A 13,308-nucleotide genomic window follows, 5' to 3' on the forward strand; every position below is an offset into this window, starting at 1 on the left:
CAATAATTTCACCGTTTCGTACAGCTAGGGTCATTTTATTATTGTGTTGCTCCTTGATCTAAACTAAACTGACTCGAACCAGGGAGTTGATATGGAACAACTCCCTGTTGAACCAAAGTAAGAGCGGGACCAAAAAGCATAGCTCCCTGTTGCTTCAACTCAGATGAACCATCATCAAAATAATATGCCAGCCTGAACTTTGCAAAAAAAACTAACATTTGGGAAACAAAACACTTAAGTATGAATTTAACCTAACTTTTGTGAAATTTTAGAAACACAATGTTGCCCATTCTCTTCTTTCGCCTTAATTTTACTTAAACTTACTTTGAGGCAAGTGGAGTGTAATAATAGTTTGATGATCCCTTCAACATTACGCAATCTTTACTCATGAAAGAGCTGTGGACAACTCAATGACTGCAAAGCCTTGGACTTGGCTACACTCCTAATGGTGGATGTTCTTTAAAACTTCAGACTTAGGATTTAAGCCTTAATCATTTAGAAATTGTGTCGCAACGTCGTTCGTTACTTTGTAATTGATGATTCTCAGAAATCCATCATAGTCCAGTGAAGGTGAGGTTGACATTCTAACTTCAGACTTCTTGTGCTTCTGACATAGGCATATCAGTTACCATCAATGTGGCAATAACAGTTACTGTAATTTAAAGACATGATGTGTGTTGCAACTTTAAGAAATAAAGAGAGAATTACTCTGTACTTTATGGAGATATCGTCTAACTTAGTATCACTTTTGTTTCGTGGACTGGCGGACCACATTACTGACTCTGTATGATAGACAAGTTGGCAAGTAACAGTAACAGTACAAATAAGAGAGGTTAAGTTTGTAACAGTAACAAATGTGTAAGGCATGCATAGCTTAGTAGGTAAGTAAAGGTTACTGTGGTATAAACTTGGGGTGTAATTAAACCAGGTATACTGAGTAACCAAGTATTAACTAGGCCTACATAAAAATACTTATGCTGTCACTCGGGCTAGTATTACTCATAAATTGAAAATTTCATGGTTGAAAATATATTCCCATACCAGTTATACCACCGTCCATGTGCTAATAGGTACAAATGAGATTACTCAATGTTATTCTTAGCTATATGTACAAGTACGAATGTTGTCAATGTATTCATGTTTGTGGTAATCATGTTTGTGAATTTGTTCAAGTAATTGATCCAGCTCCCTTTTCCTTCTGTTGCCAGGAGTAAGTTCTTGTACAGTACGAGGGCCATGCACATTTTACAGCCAACTTTGATGATCATTGTTACCTTTCACACTTTATTTTCTTGAGAAAAATTATACAATTGATAGGCCTACTATATCATCTTATAATTTTAGACTCATAGATTTCATAGTCTCATTTGTTTCTGTAGGAAGATATGAAATGGCAGATGCACAGAGAATCAATCTCTCAGATAAAACATGTGTCAATCTGCTCCATGGATTAGTAATATCACCATGGCAACCAAACATTTTTCAGAATGATGAGGAATCTATAGAGGCCCTTTTGGAACAGCAAATGAAAGGTATGTGATAAAATTTAAATAAAATTGATGAAATCATAATGTTTGTGGCTTGAAGGTTTTTAATTTTTTTATACAAATTTAGTTGTATTGTTGCACAGAAATCCTCATCATTGTTAGCCAGTGGTTGTCATCAAATACGGACACTTTCAATACAATTTTTATCTGTTAACCTTGTTTCAATATTTATTAAGGTTATGGTTTTACTATTGTTACTCATTTATTTGTGCATAAGCCAAGTAATGAATATCAAATCAGTAACATTAAAAAGGAAGACAAAATTTCATTTACTTCACTTAAAATACACCTCATGAATGACCAAACCATGTTAATTACTAGCAAATTAAATCTCTTGTGAGACTATTAGTTTTACTAGAAAGTTTTGGGGAATATTGTGCAAAATATGTTTTTGATTGGCTGATAGATGACATGCTCTCATCTTTATTCTTTTTGTTCCTTCATACAGATAGTCTTGAGAATCTGACTGTCTCCACTAAGATGTCATGTTCATTATGTGGTAGTTCTTTCCAGTCAAGACCTCAGCAAGTAAGTGTTGCTATTATTGATGACACTTTCAATCACTTCATTCAAAAGAATAAAAAAAAGCAAGGAATAATTTATCCAGTATAAAATCTCAAAATGCTATACAGCTACACAAGTGTGAAGATGTGTCACAGTTTGTTACACAAGACCTACAGTATTCAATGAGAGAAAGATTCAGAGACTTCAAGAATGCTACACAAAATTTGAACCCTGAAATTTGTTTCCTGATGAGCCAAGAACATGGAACAGTATGGCAAGAAAATATGATAGAGACAACACTTAAAACCAAATAGAAGAAAGTAGAATTAAAACACTGCAAGACTTGAACTGACTGACTATTAAGATGTCCTCTCAAGTATCCAAATATGAAGCTCACACCCTTATTCTACCCACACTCTTGTTCCACCCAAGCACCAACTGCAACTTTGAAGGTTAAAGGATTAGTTTGCTCTGAAGCTGAGGATTTGTTCCATTTAGCTCATGAACTGAACCAATCAAGAAAACTAGTGATAATTTATGCCTATATGTCTTTAATACCAACAAGTGTCTGGATGATACATTTGTATGGAAGCTCTGACAAATGGCTCATTATTGAAACTTTAAACTTATTACAACCCCCCCTCTCCCAACCCTTCCCCCCACCAAAAAAGAAAGCTGCTTATCACATATGTATGTGACTCTGTGGTTTCTACAGTTTAATAGAAAGAAATTGGTGATACTTAAATGATATTTGTATTCAACTACCAACTCACCTTTTGCATTTCTAACTTCAGATTTTCATGATTTTTCTTTCTGCAGACGGATCATTATAAGCTTGACTGGCATCGATTTAACCTGAAGCAAAGCATTATGGGAAAACCATCAGTCTCTGCTGAAGTCTTTGAGACCATGACAGGTAAGCGTTAACATGTCACAGATCGACAATTCTTCCCTGGAAGAAATAAGCAATAGTTTTGCAACCTCGTCTGTATACAGTTGCATCTTGAGATTAAATATAAATTTTTGAATTGTGATTCATCATCGCTACATTATTTCTGAGAAAAGCCAAGAAAAAAAATGAAGAAATGTTGAGGAAATTCATAATAAGTGTAAAGACTTCAAAGGATGGTTAATGTTGAAAGGTGACTAACTGCAATTTCTGTCCTCAGATATCTTGTTAATATTCACTTCGGAGCAAAGGGGATTAACAATAACTACCATCTTGGGTTAGTCGTTGTTGAGATCCGACCAGAAGTATCATTCAGTTGTGTTTTTAAACTATCATCACTCCAACCCTCATTTGATTCCATACACTGCAAGAACAGGGTCTTGTCACTGTTTTCATTTATCCAACTGCTACTTAGAAGTACATCAAGTTATACATCCAATCTTATGAAACTGTTCCCTTGAAACACAGTGACCTATGTCAACATTTTAACATGTTACACCACTACAGTATATACCTTTTCTTACTATTAACTTTGCGGATTCTTGTTTATCGTAACATATCATCATTAATAAACCTGCAAGTAATTATCAAGAAGTCTTGTATTTCAGTCAGAATTTTGACAGGTACAAATCTTTTTCTGCCCTAAGGTGAAATTTCCAGCATATCTGGCAGTGATGATGATGATAATGATGAGGATGTTGCAGACCCTACCACATCAAATACCAATGACTCTACCACGAATCAACGAAACAGAGACACAAAGGAATCTTCTAGGAGGTTACCCAAGGTATTCTTCAAGAACCATCAAGGACAGCTAGTGGCTGTTTACAGATGTTTACTTCAGTCTAAAAAGGTAAGATTGTCACAGCTTATAGCTGGTTTTTAAGTTGATTATAATGTGAGTGATATCATTAAGATATTGATAAATAGGGGAATGGATTTGACAGTAAAGAAGCCCTTGGAGACATAGATGGGGCATATTTCAAGTGATAAATCGAATCATGGTGTAAGTCGCTCTTAATATGATTGAATTTGTGCGGTCGTTAGACACCTCCAGGCTATCTTCAGGGATGGAATAATTTTTGGTCAACTTCTTTTTGCACATATTTTGTTCAAATCAACACTGACTTGGAGCCAGATGTTTCATAGTTTTGAGTTGTCTCGTAATTGGTGGAACTATTAATTGTGTTATTAATGAAGTGCTGCTCAGGGAAACATCAGTGTAAACAAAGTAGAAAAGAATTTCCATCAAGTCCTTCTTCTTCAATAAGAGTCATTGCGACATCTTGAGAATCTTAAATATCATAGGCTGTGTATGAAGTTTACATTTTTAAACAGTGTTAGCATATATTAATTAAAGATGAAATTTCCTTTATTGAATACTTTCATACCTTGTTATATAACACAGGAAGGATTGTTGACACAGTCAGAACTGGTTTCCAGGACAACAGAGCTTCCCTCTAACCTTCATTGGGCTATTTTAATGACTGCTGGTGGCCATTTTGCTGCAGCTATATATAATGGGTAAGTTTATGCATAATTGTATTCTAAGAAGGAATTTAGGATCACAGGGGATTAGTAAAGAGTGAAATAGAATAAAAACAAAGGGGGTTTGACATCTAGATCAAGGGATTTTTTAATAAAATATGACTTCAGTGATTGTTAATATTAATAGTCCTGATATAGGTAATCGTTACCATGGGAATGACACTGCTCTTTATTGTAAGCTCAGTGAAAGGTAACCCTCATGTCTTCAAAACAAAATGAATGAACTGAAAATCTAGATTCTGCATATGGACTCAAAAATAGGATATTGTTGGACCGGGGACATGTTATTCCAAATTTGTTGTTGAAATTTCTATATGTGGTTTTTTAAAGTCTTTATTGAATATTGAGTACAACTGAACTTGTCAAGTAATGGAAAGTGTTGACAAATCTGAACAATTTGTTATTAATAACTGTGTGTTTAGGCTTGTCAAATAATGGTACATACTGAAAACCTACTACAAGTATTGGATATCCAACAAGCAGGTTAAAAATGGCTATTTTAGCATTAACAAATCAAATTTACATGCAATATCAGATAAATACTTCATAATTTCAATTCCTTGAACCGTCAATACAGTTTTGTATTCTGATTACTCTTTCCTATCATCTTACATTTTCAGGTCAGAGATAGTTCATCACAAAACCTTTCACCGATATACAGTTAGAGCCAAGAGGGGGACAGCACAAGGTGTGAGAGACGGCCAGCAGGGGGGACACGCTCCCAGGTATTTACTATTATGTGATATTACTCAAAACAGATCCCAGTTATACTTAATGCAAGGTTTGTATAACCTCAAAAGGCATCACAAAGCAAATTATCCTGTCAGGTTTTAAAGTTTTTATAAAGTTTCTAAGGAATAGTGGAATCTAATTTGTCTTGGAATTTGGTAGGTCCCATTCAAAGCTGTCTTTTAATAGTTGGTTTGAATCTGTGTCCACTTAATAAGATGGTTGAATCTGTGCCTACTAAAAGATGGCTGAATCTATGTTCACTCTTGAAGACAGAATTGTATCATGTGCACAGCCATTCTGGACAGCTTTCCAACATGAACATTTTATCAGTGATTAAGTCATTTCTTCATTCGCAGTTGTTCCACTATGGCACAATAAGTGTCCTTTGCAGACTTGACAACAGTAATAATTTCAATTCTTTTCAAGATCTGCTGGAGCGGCGTTAAGGAGGTACAATGAAGCACAACTTCAAGAGAATGTTGGAAGTCTCCTCAGGTCATGGAAGGAGGAGCTTGATAAGTGTTCATGCATATTCATCAGGGCCCCATCTTACAATCGATCAGTGATTTTCAGCGGCAAGAAAGCATTATTAGACAGCCATGACAAGAGAATCAGGACCATTCCATTTCCCACCAGGAGGCCCACTTTAAAGGAAGTCCAAAGAGTGTGGAGTGTTCTTAGCAGTGTTGAATATTTTGGTTAGTGATCAAGACAGCTCTTTAATATTTACAAGTGATAATATATTAATTTAATTCTTTGTTTCTCCCTTATTTGCCTCATTTACACTCTTCATCAGCCTAGCCACTGAACAACATTTTTATAGCACTGCACCAATATAACTGCTTACTTCTGGGTAATCTACAGTACCTCCTCCCGAGTGGACGAGTCCAATCCATAATTTGCACCATTTGTACAAGGGAACAAGGGAGCGATAAACTTGAAATCTTGTTTTCATCTTGACACTAAGATATTACAAAATGCAGATGTTGATGCTAAAGGTATTGTCAAAGCCTTTCGAAGCATCAGGTCTGCACAGTGAACTGTAAGACCAGGGTTGCAACCATGAAGACTTCTGGGGGGGCTAACCCCCCCCCCCCCTCTGATGTACCATCTATGTGTGGTATAACCTAACAATATAGCACCATGTTGCATCTAAGTACCTCCCATTTTACCAGAATTTTATCAAAGGGGAGAGGCCTCCACTTAGACCTTTCTCCTGGATGACAAGATCCCCCTCCCCTCCCCAGTTAATAATTGTGGTTTCGCCCCTGTGTAAGGCAAGTCACTCATGTTAACTCTGTCCACTTGTCCATGATGTGATAAGTATTGTTAGCTATATTAGTTTCAAGTTGTCAGGTACAGACAACCTATAAAACACATTTTATGTGTACTTTAAAAACAGCTGGTTGCATTTGTAATGTAACATCACAAATATTTATGAATAGCATATGATGTCACATTTGATGCATTTGTACTGTCAGATTATAATAGTTTAACATTTTGATATGCTTGTAGGATATTTGTCTTTTTCTTCACAGTACTACACTAACATAGATATTAGATGTACGTCTTCTGCGCTATATTCTAGGCAGGATTCCGCCATGCTCAAACTGTATGTTTATGGTATTTTTTTATTTATGTTATTAATAAAGTTTTGTTTTTTTCTAAATATCTTCATATTTCCTCGTTTTTTAAAAAATTTAGATGATGCAGAGGCAGCCGAGACTAAGTTCTTGAGTCCACCCGCCTCTCAGAAGCTGAAAGTAGATATCAAAGATGAAGATAGTTCCAGAAATGATGAGAATGAAACAGAATCTCTCTCCATCAGTGAAGAGGTTGAGACCTCTGCAGGTGATGCAAACTTCATTTAATTGTTCAAAAGGTAGTGTCATTCCTGGTTCGATGGGTATCCAAGCTTCTCTGACTTCTGATGGAAGGGTAGATTTTCTGAAATAGTTTTGATACCGGAAGTTAGCAAGGTACATAGTGAAACAGCTTGAGTCTGTTTTGGGGCATTCTTATGCACCATTACAATGGGAGTAATATCATGTCTACTTCTCTACTTGAATGTCTACTTGAATGTGATATGTGAATATCCCTAACTTAGATAGGTTTGTTAGGGACTGATCTAACTTAGAAATAGTTGGTTCAGCAGAATTCTCCTTTTCCTGAGGTCAGGGTTTCTATAAATCCCATTCCAGCCCAAAATTATCAGCTTTCAAAATCTTCATTAAATATTGATACTTTTGGCTTTGGATTTACTATTAGTTCATCCAATAGGTCTGTGCATTTCCCTGCTAATAGTGGAAATGTTTGACAATTTTATATAAAAAGACTTGATGACTTTTAGTATTTTATTAATATTTGAAATTTATATTCCGAAATTGTAATGATAAGATACTAGACTGTGGGTTAGGTTCCAAATGTAGATTAAATATCCTGAGAAGTTATCTTCTTTTTCATTGCTTGCATTTTATTTTATTGCTCACACTCAAATATTTTTCTGTTTTATATTTATAGGAGTGAAATTTGAGAAGAAAGAAGAAAAGCAAGCTGAAGGCGATGACCTTGGCCAATCAGATGGTTCTGATGGTTCAGTTGAGCTGATCTTAGAGGAAGTCACATCTTTGACTTCTCATCTTCGGGAATCAGACATCTTCATCCCAAAACAGAGAAGAAGGAGGAAAAAGAAGACACCCACATCCAAACCTGAAACATCTTTACAAGGTCTGTACATAGGATATCTGTCAATTGTTGGAAGTCTTAAACAAGTGGTATCCAACTATACAAGGTCTGTACATAGGATATCTGTCAATTGTTGGAAGTCTTAAACAAGTGGTATCCAACTATACAAGGTCTGTACATAGGATATCTGTCAATTGTTGGAAGTCTTAAACAATTGGTATCCAACTATACAAGGTCTTTACATAGGATATCTGTCAATTGTTGGAAGTCTTAAACAAATGGTATCCAACTATACAAGGTCTTTACATAGGTTATCTGTCAATTGTTGGAAGTCTTAAGCAAATGGTATCCAACTATACAAGGTCTTTACATAGGTTATCTGTCAATTGATGGAAGTCTTAAACAAATGGTATTCAACTATACAAGGTCTTTACATAGGTTATCTGTCAATTGATGGAAGTCTTAAGCAAATGGTATCCAACTATACAAGGTTTTACATAGGTTATCTGTCAATTGATAGGTCTTAAACAAATGGTATCCAACTATACAAGGTCTTTACATAGGTTATCTGTCAATTTTTGGAAGTCTTAGCGGGTGTGTTTACCAGTTGAGGGCAGTAATAAACAATTGCTGTCCAGTAACACCAGTTTGTAGAATTGTAAGTTTTGTTTTGTTTTATAATTTGACAGACAAACAACTTAGAAAGATCCAGACTACCATGTTTACTTGCTGTAAGACCGGTGATGAAGACACCTTTGAGAGGAAAATGAGCCAACTCAGACAAAAGATAACTCAGGATATAGAAGCCGAGATGGAGAAAACCATCAGTCAAAGTAAAACCATCTCATTTGATGGAATTGAAGACAAAACCGATGGCGCTTCCTTGACAGGAGATTCAGAAAATATGTCCGAAACAAAACAAATCTTCAGTGCAGCAAGTGTAATTTCTGATACTAGTAAAAATGAAAGAATTGTGTCTCCATGTGAACAGCAAGCTTCAAACTTTGACTTGTTACAGAATGTCAAGAGGGAACAAGAAGTCAACAGCAGAATAGAATCCTTCTTGAATGAGAAACTCGATGCAAGTGGAAACATTTTACTACATGTTGCTGCCATCGAAGGTCACAGTATATTGTTGTGGAAATTGTTGTGTTATGGAGCTAACCCTGCTATCAAGTGAGTTTATTTTATTATTTATTTGTGCTCTGATATTGACAAGAGATCTACAAGAATTCTTCCCTGTGTATTCCTCTTACCTTTTTTAATTATTTCAGGAATGGGAAAAGTCTACCTCCATTTGCCGTGTCCAAAAATAAGACAATCAGACAAGATTTTCGGAGATTCATGGGAGAGTTTCCAGATAGATTTGACTATAAGACAGCTCAGGTCAGTAAAGCAGATTAGATTTGTTCAGTTACATTTTTTAATTCCCTAAATTTTCACATCCAGTGGAGGATTATCCAATGCGCAGATGAGGCAATCATCTAGTGGTCTCTAAGAATGTTACAAAAACGACCTACACAGAAGATGAAGTATAAGATTTTAGAAGAAATATAAATACAGAGTTAGAAAATAAAGAAACACATTGGTCCAACTTTCATGTTGATAGCTTGTTCAGTTGCTGAAAAAAAAGTTAAAACTTGTCTGATTTAAATAAATTGCAGTTATTTTTATTACATTTTATTTCTTTTCCTGAAATCACAGATTCCAGCTCCTCTGTCTGCAGAAGAAGAAGCAATCAGAATAAACAAAGCTGCAGAGAAGAGAAGAGAACAAAAGAAAATAAAGAGGCAAAAACAAAAGGTATGACAGCTTTAGTCCCTGAACCTAGTGATGTCACCTCTAAGGTAGCATAGACCTCTAGATCCTAACCAGTCCCTGAACCTAGTGATGTCACCTCTAAGGTAGCATAGACCTCTAGATAAACCAGTCCCTGAACCTAGTGATGTCACATCTAAGGTAGCATAGATCTCTAGATCCTAACCAGTCCATGAACCTAGTGATGTCACCTCTAAGGTAGCATAGACCTCTAGATCCTAACCAGTCCCTGAACCTAGTGATGTCACCTCTAAGGTAGCATAGACCTTCAGATCCTAACCAGTCCCTGAACCTAGTGATGTCACCTCTCAGGTAGCATAGACCTCTAGATAAACCAGTCCCTGAACCTAGTGATGTCACCTCTAAGGTAACATAGACCTCTAGATCCTAACCAGTCCCTGAACCTAGTGATGTCACCTCTAAGGTAGCATAGACCTCTAGATCCTAACCAGTCCCTGAACCTAGTGATGTCACCTCTAAGGTAGCATAGACCTCTAGATCATAACCAGTCCCTGAACCTAGTGATGTCACCTCTAAGGTAGCATAGACCTTCAGATCCTAACCAGTCCCTGGACCTAGTGATGTCACCTCTCAGGTAGCATAGACCTCTAGATAAACCAGTCCCTGAACCTAGTGAAGTCACCTCTAAGGTAACATAGACCTCTAGATCCTAACCAGTCCCTGAACCTAGTGATGTCACCTCTAAGGTAGCATAGACCTCCAGATCCTAACAAGTCCCCGAACCTAGTGATGTCACCTCTAAGGTAGCATAGACCTCTAGATCCTAACCAGTCCCTGAACCTAGTGATGTCACCTCTAAGGTAGCATAGACCTCCAGATCCTAACAAGTCCCCGAACCTAGTGATGTCACCTCTAAGGTAGCATAGACCTCTAGATCCTAACCAGTCCCTGAACCTAGTGATGTCACCTCTAAGGTAGCATAGACCTCTAGATCCTAACCAGTCCCTGAACCTAGTGATGTCACCTCTAAGGTAGCATAGACCTCTAGATCCTAACCAGTCCCTGAACCTAGTGATGTCACCTCTAAGGTAGCATAGACCTCCAGATCCTAACAAGTCCCTGAACCTAGTGATGTCACCTCTAAGGTAGCATAGACCTCTAGATCCTAACCAGTCCCTGAATTTAGTGATGTCATGTCTAAGGTAGCGTAGACCTCTAGATCCTAACCAGTCCCTGAACCTAGTGATGTCACATCTAAGGTAGCATAGATCTCTAGATCCTAACCAGTCCCTGGACCTAGTGATGTCACATCTAAGGTAGCATAGATCTCTAGATCCTAACCAGTCCCTGAACCTAGTGATGTCACCTCTAAGGTAGCATAGAGCTCTAGATCCTAACCAGTCCCTGAACCTAGTGATGTCACATCTAAGGTAGCATAGACCTCTAGATAAACCAGTCCCTGAACCTAGTGATGTCACCTCTAAGGTAGCATAGACCTCTATATCCTAACCAGTCCTTTCACCTAGTTATATCACATAAAAGGTAGCATAGACCTTCAGATCCTAACCAATCCCTGTACCTAGTGATGTCACCTCAAAGGTAGCATAGACCTCTAGATCCTAACCAATCCCTGTACCTAGTGATGTCATCTCTAAGGTAGCATAGCTCTCTAGATCCTAACCAGGGTGCAGTATTGATATACTAAATACTTTTTACTCAGATATTAAGTTCATTATTACTACTTGTTTCCTCAATGACTTCCAGGAACAAAAGGAAGAACAGCAGCGAGTGGAGGAAGAAGAAAGAGAACAGCAGATATTTGCTGCCCTTAGTGACAGAGAAAAGCGAGCCATTGCTGCTGAGAAACGGCTGGAAAGCCAACTCATCTCTACAAAGTAAATGCAGGGTTTAGTCATATGTTTGGGGTGGTACACACCTTAGAATGACTGAGGGTAAAACAACTTAAGCATCATGCATAGGCTTTCAAACAGAGCTATGGTATTTCTCCAAAACCTGACCTATGTCGTGGTTCCTGTTAGAAATTCAAAAACTTGCCTGCAATGTTAGGACAATGTAACACCATCCAAACGACCCCCAGTTGAGTACTTAATCGCCCCACCCCCCATCTCACCACCAGAGGGCTGAGAATAATTTCACTTCCTATAAAATGCTACATTGGGTTGTCATACTTTCTCATAAATGCCCATAAGTGCCATTAAATATTTTAATTCAAATTATACATTCATTGCCACAAATTGTGATGTTAATTCACAGCAAATATATTAATATTTCATTCATAACAATTGTCAATTGTATCGGACAAATGGCAAAATTACATTAAGCCTTGATATTGTGCCTTAAGCAGCATCACATCACTCACTTACCTTGTGTTACAGATAGTTTCACATCTGATTTTCAAATGATAGAAATAAGATAATTCATTTAACCGGATTTGATTTCTTTTGTTTCTCCTGCAGTCGTTGCTTTTCCTGCGCAACCAGCTTAGATGGAAAGGTTCCGTTCCATTATTCCGACTATAATTTCTGTTCAATGAATTGCCTGAAGACACATAAACAACAACAGCAATTATGACAAGTATCAGATCCAGTGGAAGAAGAATGAATGATATCACTAACAGCTTTATAATTAGTTGTAACAACTTGTTGGAGAAAGATGTTAATAGGAGCAAAGTAATCGTGCTAAGCTCTCTGTCTGTTTCAGAAGAATGGTAGCCATATTTCAATTGAGTACTGACATCACAACATGTATAATTAGTTTCAAGAAAAGGAGTCAATATTTTGTAAATGTTGAAAGTTTTATGTTTGAAACTGAGATAAGGACAACTTTAAATATGTTTTTCATAATAAAAGAAAACATGTAAATTCAATAAACATTTAATATTACTTTGAATTATGAAAGAATAAAATGAAGCTTCTGCTTCTGAAGATATGAATTGTGTTATGTTGTGTTCTTTCTGCAGTGCAAAACTATTTCCCTGGTGATTTCTAATTAATAAGAGAAAGACAAACAATTAGACGTCTCAGTGTGAACAAAATACTTTGTGTGTGGCAGTGCAATGCTCTTTGACTTTATTAGCAACCATTGGTTGACCCTTCCCAACATATCTGAGGGTGATCCTTATCATTGAATTCCCAGAGGTCATGGAGGTCACATCTAAGGCTGATGGTGACAATGAACCCAACTTAATTTCCAAACTCCTGCCTGCCCATCACACCCTCCCAAACTTCTACCCTCCCCCTCCACCACCCCCACCCCCCATCCCCGAGGTCTTGACTGTTTTTCTGGAGAACCATTTGAGTCACTTATTTACCAACTTTACTACAGCTCTAAGCTACACAATCTACCAACCTATAAACCAACTAGTTATAGGTCTTAATCAGTGAAAGTGGTGAATTCACCTACCAGCCTGCAAATGAACCAAACATTGCACCATCTGTTAGAAGTAAGAACCCAGTTACGTGAATTGTTACATATTTGATGGCAGTTATACAGTTCCATACATGTTATATTCTTTGTGCAAGTATTTTGGTGGCCTTTAAGAGC

The 13,308-nt window shown here is 37.0% G+C and overlaps 1 protein-coding gene across 4 annotated transcripts in view; it reads left to right on the forward strand.

Moving 5' to 3' along the window:
* Window positions 1-12,677, forward strand: part of LOC139958617 (tRNA endonuclease ANKZF1-like) — a 28,863-nt gene extending 16,186 nt beyond the window's left edge. Inside the window, exons 1-15 of one of the 4 annotated variants that reach the window (XM_071955818.1) lie at window positions 303-570; window positions 1,384-1,532; window positions 1,996-2,075; window positions 2,871-2,967; window positions 3,648-3,853; window positions 4,409-4,524; window positions 5,169-5,273; window positions 5,707-5,978; window positions 6,985-7,131; window positions 7,801-8,007; window positions 8,655-9,141; window positions 9,240-9,351; window positions 9,670-9,768; window positions 11,509-11,639; window positions 12,222-12,676. In XM_071955818.1, coding sequence (XP_071811919.1) covers window positions 1,391-1,532; window positions 1,996-2,075; window positions 2,871-2,967; window positions 3,648-3,853; window positions 4,409-4,524; window positions 5,169-5,273; window positions 5,707-5,978; window positions 6,985-7,131; window positions 7,801-8,007; window positions 8,655-9,141; window positions 9,240-9,351; window positions 9,670-9,768; window positions 11,509-11,639; window positions 12,222-12,336 — 2,316 coding nt within the window. In that variant the 5' untranslated portion in view covers window positions 303-570; window positions 1,384-1,390 and the 3' untranslated portion in view covers window positions 12,337-12,676. Of the gene's footprint in view, window positions 1-302; window positions 571-625; window positions 882-1,379; window positions 1,533-1,995; window positions 2,076-2,870; window positions 2,968-3,647; window positions 3,854-4,408; window positions 4,525-5,168; window positions 5,274-5,706; window positions 5,979-6,984; window positions 7,132-7,800; window positions 8,008-8,654; window positions 9,142-9,239; window positions 9,352-9,669; window positions 9,769-11,508; window positions 11,640-12,221 lie in introns of those variants that run through there. The other 3 variants (XM_071955817.1, XM_071955814.1, XM_071955816.1) reach the window with 3 other exon arrangements.
* The last annotated feature ends 631 nt before the right edge of the window (window positions 12,678-13,308 follow it).

The sequence above is a fragment of the Apostichopus japonicus genome, chromosome 18 (assembly GCF_037975245.1).
Source record: "Apostichopus japonicus isolate 1M-3 chromosome 18, ASM3797524v1, whole genome shotgun sequence".
NCBI classification, from domain to species: domain Eukaryota; kingdom Metazoa; phylum Echinodermata; class Holothuroidea; order Aspidochirotida; family Stichopodidae; genus Apostichopus; species Apostichopus japonicus.